Source organism: Neophocaena asiaeorientalis, unplaced genomic scaffold, assembly GCF_003031525.2.
Source record: "Neophocaena asiaeorientalis asiaeorientalis breed wild unplaced genomic scaffold, Neophocaena_asiaeorientalis_V1.1 scaffold43, whole genome shotgun sequence".
NCBI lineage: Eukaryota > Metazoa > Chordata > Mammalia > Artiodactyla > Phocoenidae > Neophocaena > Neophocaena asiaeorientalis.
The window spans coordinates 4,566,051-4,571,175 of NW_020173674.1; the positions used below are offsets into that span (position 1 = coordinate 4,566,051).

Sequence of the window (5,125 nt, forward strand, 5' to 3'; positions counted from 1 at the left end):
TGCAGGCCCCGCCCACCCACCCACTTCCCGCTCCCTGGAGGAGGACGTTCCCAACCGGTCCCCTCTCCTGAAGTTAAATAATTTCCTACTCTTGCATGCCGATCTCCTGGTCCTGTCCTGTATCCCTCCGTAGTCACGTCTGCTCCCGGGCAGGTGTGTGAAACTCAGGAAGTCGGGTCATGGCACCAGCTGCATTTGGAAACAGAAACCTGGACCGCCCCCTTCCTTTGCAAAGCTAATGACGTTTCCACCTGCCTGCTGCAAAAGCCCGAGTAAAAACTGACGATGACTATAAACTGCAGCTGACGGTGAAGTGTGCTTTTCCCGGCTGACCTTAAGCGATGCCCTCTCATGCTTTAGTTTGTCAACATGCCCTGCCTTGTGTTAAAATATTTTTCCTTTCCCAGGACATGGGCAAATTTTCCCTCACCTACGAGGCCTCCATGACCCGGCTCTTCCGAGAGGGCAGGACAGAGACCGTGCGTTCCTGCACCACTGAGTCGTGCAACTTTGTGCTGGCCATGGTGGACCCCACGCAGACGGTAGGTGCTGCCCGGCCGGGAGCGGGACAGTGCATTTCACAGAACAGCCCCTGAGGTTGACACGCAGCCTCCCCTGATTAAATCCCGTGTAAACTTTCTCCAGCAGGTCTGTATCCAGCATCTCCTTTCCTTCACCCCTCTCAAAGGGACAGAAAATATTAAAAGGTGACTGTCGGGGTCTTCCCTGGTGGTCCAGTGGTTAGGACTCTGCGCTTCCATTGCAGGGAGTGCGGGTTCAACCCATGGTCGGGGAGCTAAGATCCTGCATGCCTCGTGGAGTGGCAAAAAAAAAATTAAAAAAAAGAAAAAAGGAAACCATCAGGACAGACACAAAGGTTCATGTTTGCATCAATCTTCTGTCCTTCTGTAACTCCTATAAATCAGATTATACTTCCCAAGAGTCTTCAGATCAGAGCAGTACACAGCCAGTGAATAAAGGAGTGGCGGGGAGATGCCGCAAGACAGTGCAAGTAGTCGGTGTCTGGGTGGGAAAACAGTGACTATCACAGGAGCCTTCTGCTCGGGGTTCCTAAAGCCCGCTGCCCATGCTGAAGCTCCTTGAGCAGGCTTGGGGCTCCAGGTTTTCTGTACGTTGCCTTTGACAATCCTAGCGGTGGCCCATGAAGTGTCATCCGTTCATTTTTGTAGATAAAAGAACAGAGACTTAGATGAATTCGGCAAACTGCTGGGCCGCACACCTAGTTAGGGGCTGAGGCCCATCCACAGCCAGTTCTGCCTGACCCGGAGGGCAGGTGCCTGCTGACCCCCGAGGAGACATGGCCCAGGGCTCTTGCTCTGCTCTGGAGGAATCTCCGTTCTGGAAAGGCTTTCGATTCTGTGGGAAGAGCTCAGCAGGTCTTGTGACGGATTGCTCTGATCTGTCATTAGCTGCCTTCAGAATCAGTCTTGAGGACCGGTTCTGGAGCAGGTGGGCCAAAGCCTGGATGGGCCTCCACATCCCACGGAAGGGTGCTGTGTCACCTCGTTCTGTGATTGACTGAACAGGGCCCAGACGAGCTGAAGCAGGCTTTTCGGGTCCAACCTGAAGGCCCCAGAAGCGCTGTTTTAGTAGAGCTTCCAGACCACTTTGGAGGGTTATTTATGACCCGCAGGAACATCGCAGCCTGCGGAGAGGGACAGACCGTCATTTCCACCTGATGAGACTTGGAGGCTGGAGCTTTCCTACCTGCTTGGTGGTCTCATTTGTATAAAAGGTGGAATGATGCCCAGTGGGCTGCACACAGGACCCCGAAACTGCCTCTCCAACAACTTGTCCCCCTGCAGCCTCCACGCCGCCCCGTTCGCAGCGTATCTGCGGAAGCGGCAGTCGGCCAGTGGGGTTTCTGGTCAGGTCGCCTTGGCAACCACCCAGAGACACCCCCCCACACACACTCGCACCGCCACCAGTGACCTGCTTTCTCAGCACCGTCGGACCGCTGGAGAGAAGGGCCGTGAACCTCATCCTGGAGCTTAGCCCGTGATGCACGACTTGAAAGTCCCCATCGTTTGTTATTTTAGGTTGAACAGAGGCTCAAGTTATTCAAGATTGCGTCCAAGAAGCATCAGCACCTGTGCCACCTGGCGATGACCGGCTCCGGGATCGACCGCCATCTCTTCTGCCTCTACGTGGTGTCCAAGTACCTCGCTGTTGACTCCCCTTTCCTGAAGGAGGTGAGTCACTTCTGGGGCAGCCCACTCAGCTTTCTTGGCTAAACAAAAACTTAGTAGATCAGTAGTACAGCTTTGCCAGTCGGAACTGGCCTCACAGGTGGGTCTTGGGGCTCAACTGTCCTCACCATGGAAAATTGGAGCCGCATTTCTTCAGTCCCTGGAATGCCACGGTTTGTACTAAAATAATCATTTGTACTAAAATGATGAGCTCTGAGTGTTTTTTTTCTTTTTTTTCGGCCGTGCCACGCAGCATGCGAGCTCTTAGTTCCCCAACCAGGGATCGAACCCATGCCCTCTGCAGTGGAAGTGTGGAGTCTTAACCACTGGACTGCCAGGGAAGTCCCAATAAAATTTAATTTTTTAATAATGGCTGTGTTCGGGCTTCCCTGGTGGCGCAGTGGTTGAGAGTCCGTCTGCCGATGCAGGGGATGCGGGTTCGTGCCCCGGTCCGGGAGGATCCCACATGCCGCAGAGTGGCTGGGCCCGTGAACCATGGCCGCTGAGCCTGTGCTCTGCAGCCTGTGCTCTGCAGTGGGAGGGGCCACAACAGTGAGAGGCCCAGGTACCGCAAAAAAAAATAATAATAATAAAATAACGGCTGTGTTTAACAAGCAGCTTGGAAAATTCCGGAAATTTGGCAGCCATCTCAGGGGAGCTGGTACCAGTCAGCTCCAGCACACCACTGCCCCCGTTCCGAATCTTACTGCATGTATCTGCCACCTTCCCTGCCTTAGGACCCCATCAGCTGGCGTTGGCCCCTCCAGTCCGGGTGTCCTCACCTACTCCATCCCTCTCCACAGACCTCCTGCCCTGGGCCGGCGAGGCCTTCAGGGACATAAGCCTCTGGTGTCTGAAACAGTGCGAACACCGAGCGAGCCCTTTCTTGTCTTCCACCCGGGCTCCTCGGGGATAGAAGAGGATGGAATTGGGAAGTGTTGTTGGAACGTTTCCTTGTTTTACTTCACAGGTGCTATCTGAGCCTTGGAGATTGTCCACCAGCCAGACCCCTCAGCAGCAGGTGGAACTGTTCAATTTGGAAAAGAATCCAGAGTACGTGTCAAGCGGAGGCGGCTTTGGACCGGTAAGCGGCCAAGCGTCTGCAGACATTGATGGCAGTCTCATAGTGAAAATGTCAGAAATCCCCTTTGCCCGTGGCCTCATTGCCCAGGGTGCTATTGATGGATTGGCCGTGCCCCGCGGCATGCAGGATCTTAGTTCCCCGGCCAGGGATGGAACCCGTGCCCCCTGCAGTAGAAGCGCAGGGTCTCAACCCCTGAACCGCCGGGAAGTCCCCCCACGGATCCATTTAAAGCTGCTTTTCCGTAGGTTGCTGACGACGGCTATGGGGTGTCGTACATTCTCGTGGGTGAGAAGCTCATCAGTTTCCACATTTCTTCCAAGTTCTCCTGCCCTGAGACAGTAAGTACAAAACAAAAGTTCTCTTTTCTAAAGTTGGGGTTTTTCACTGTTTTCTTTTGAGCACATCCTTGATTTGACAGAAAGTTTATTTCAATTCAGTTATGTACTCTTGGTTGGGACATTTTCAAAACAAGGATTTTGAAAGTCTCTTAATAGTTTTAAAGGGATCGATCTTATTTGGTCGAAAGTGTGTATCTTTGCTGGTCACAGTGGTTTTAAATCGTGATGTTGGAGTGCTTCTACAGCCTCCAGACTCTCTGTAACATTGGAGGGTGGGTTAAGGTCCGTGTGCCCGTGCTAAGAAATACATATACACATTGAAGCAGGGGTCTGCAGCGTTCTCTGTGAACCCGTGACCACCTTCCTAGCATGGCACATTTAATCCTTATTTATATTCTCTCCTTTCCACATTGTACATAGCCTGACAGGCAATGCCAGGTTCACCTTTAACAGAGAAGATTGGAATTCACTTGCTTATTGTGTTTTATGTAACGCATTGACATTAGGGGAAGCCTTAGATTAGGGGAAACCACACCCACACAGAACGTAAATTGGTGCAGGCACTATGGAAAACAGTATGGAGGTTCCTTAAGAAACTAAAAATAGAGCTACCCTATTACCCTGCAATCCCACTCCTGGGCATAGATCCAAAGAAAACTCTTAATTCAGAATGATAACATGCACCCCAATGTTCATAGCAGCACTATTTACAATAGCTAAGACATGGAAGCAACCTGAATGTCCATCAAGAGATGAATGGATAAAGGAGATGTAGTGTGTGTGTGTGTGTGTGTGTGTGTGCGTGCGTGCGTGCGCACGTGTGCCCAGTTTAATATTACTCAGCCATAAAAAAGAATGAAGTGATGCCATTTGCAGCAACATGGTTGGACCTAGGGATTATCACACTAAGTGAAGTAAGTCAGACAGAGAAAGACGAATATCACATGCAATCACTTATATGTAGAATCTTAAAAAATGATAAAAATGAACTTATTTACAAAATGGAAATAGAGTCACAGACATAGAAAACAAACTTATGGTTACCAAAGGGAAAAGGGGGTGGGGAGGGATAAATTAGGAGTTCGGGATTAGCAGATACACATCACTATATATAAAGTAGATAGTCAATAAGGACCTACTGTATAGCACAAGGAACTCTACTCAATATTCTGTAATAACATGTATGGGAAAAGAATATGAAAAAGAATGGATATATGTATAACTGATTCACCTTGCTGTACATCTGAAACTAACACAACATTGTAAATCAACTATAAAATAAAAATTAAATTAAAAAAACAAACTATCAGAGTTGTTTCACTGCAAAAGATAAAGTGTTGGAAGCTAATGGAAACTTCAACAGGTGTGTGACAATTAGCTGAGGCATGGAAACGATGTTTGCTCCATACAATAAGTTATATGACAAGAATAAGACAAGTACTGTTCAAACTACTCTTTTTTTTTTTTTTTTTTTTTTTTTTTTTTTTTTTTTT

General features: G+C 49.4%; 1 protein-coding gene across 2 annotated transcripts in view; it reads left to right on the forward strand.

Annotated features, from left to right (window-relative positions):
* CPT1A (carnitine palmitoyltransferase 1A) overlaps positions 1 to 5,125 on the forward strand; it is a 59,686-nt gene that overhangs the window by 51,731 nt on the left and 2,830 nt on the right. For both annotated transcript variants that reach the window (XM_024749329.1, XM_024749328.1), the window contains exons 15-18: positions 408 to 542; positions 2,061 to 2,213; positions 3,181 to 3,294; positions 3,540 to 3,632. In XM_024749329.1, the coding sequence (XP_024605097.1) occupies positions 408 to 542; positions 2,061 to 2,213; positions 3,181 to 3,294; positions 3,540 to 3,632 (495 nt within the window). The remainder of the gene's footprint in view (positions 1 to 407; positions 543 to 2,060; positions 2,214 to 3,180; positions 3,295 to 3,539; positions 3,633 to 5,125) is intronic.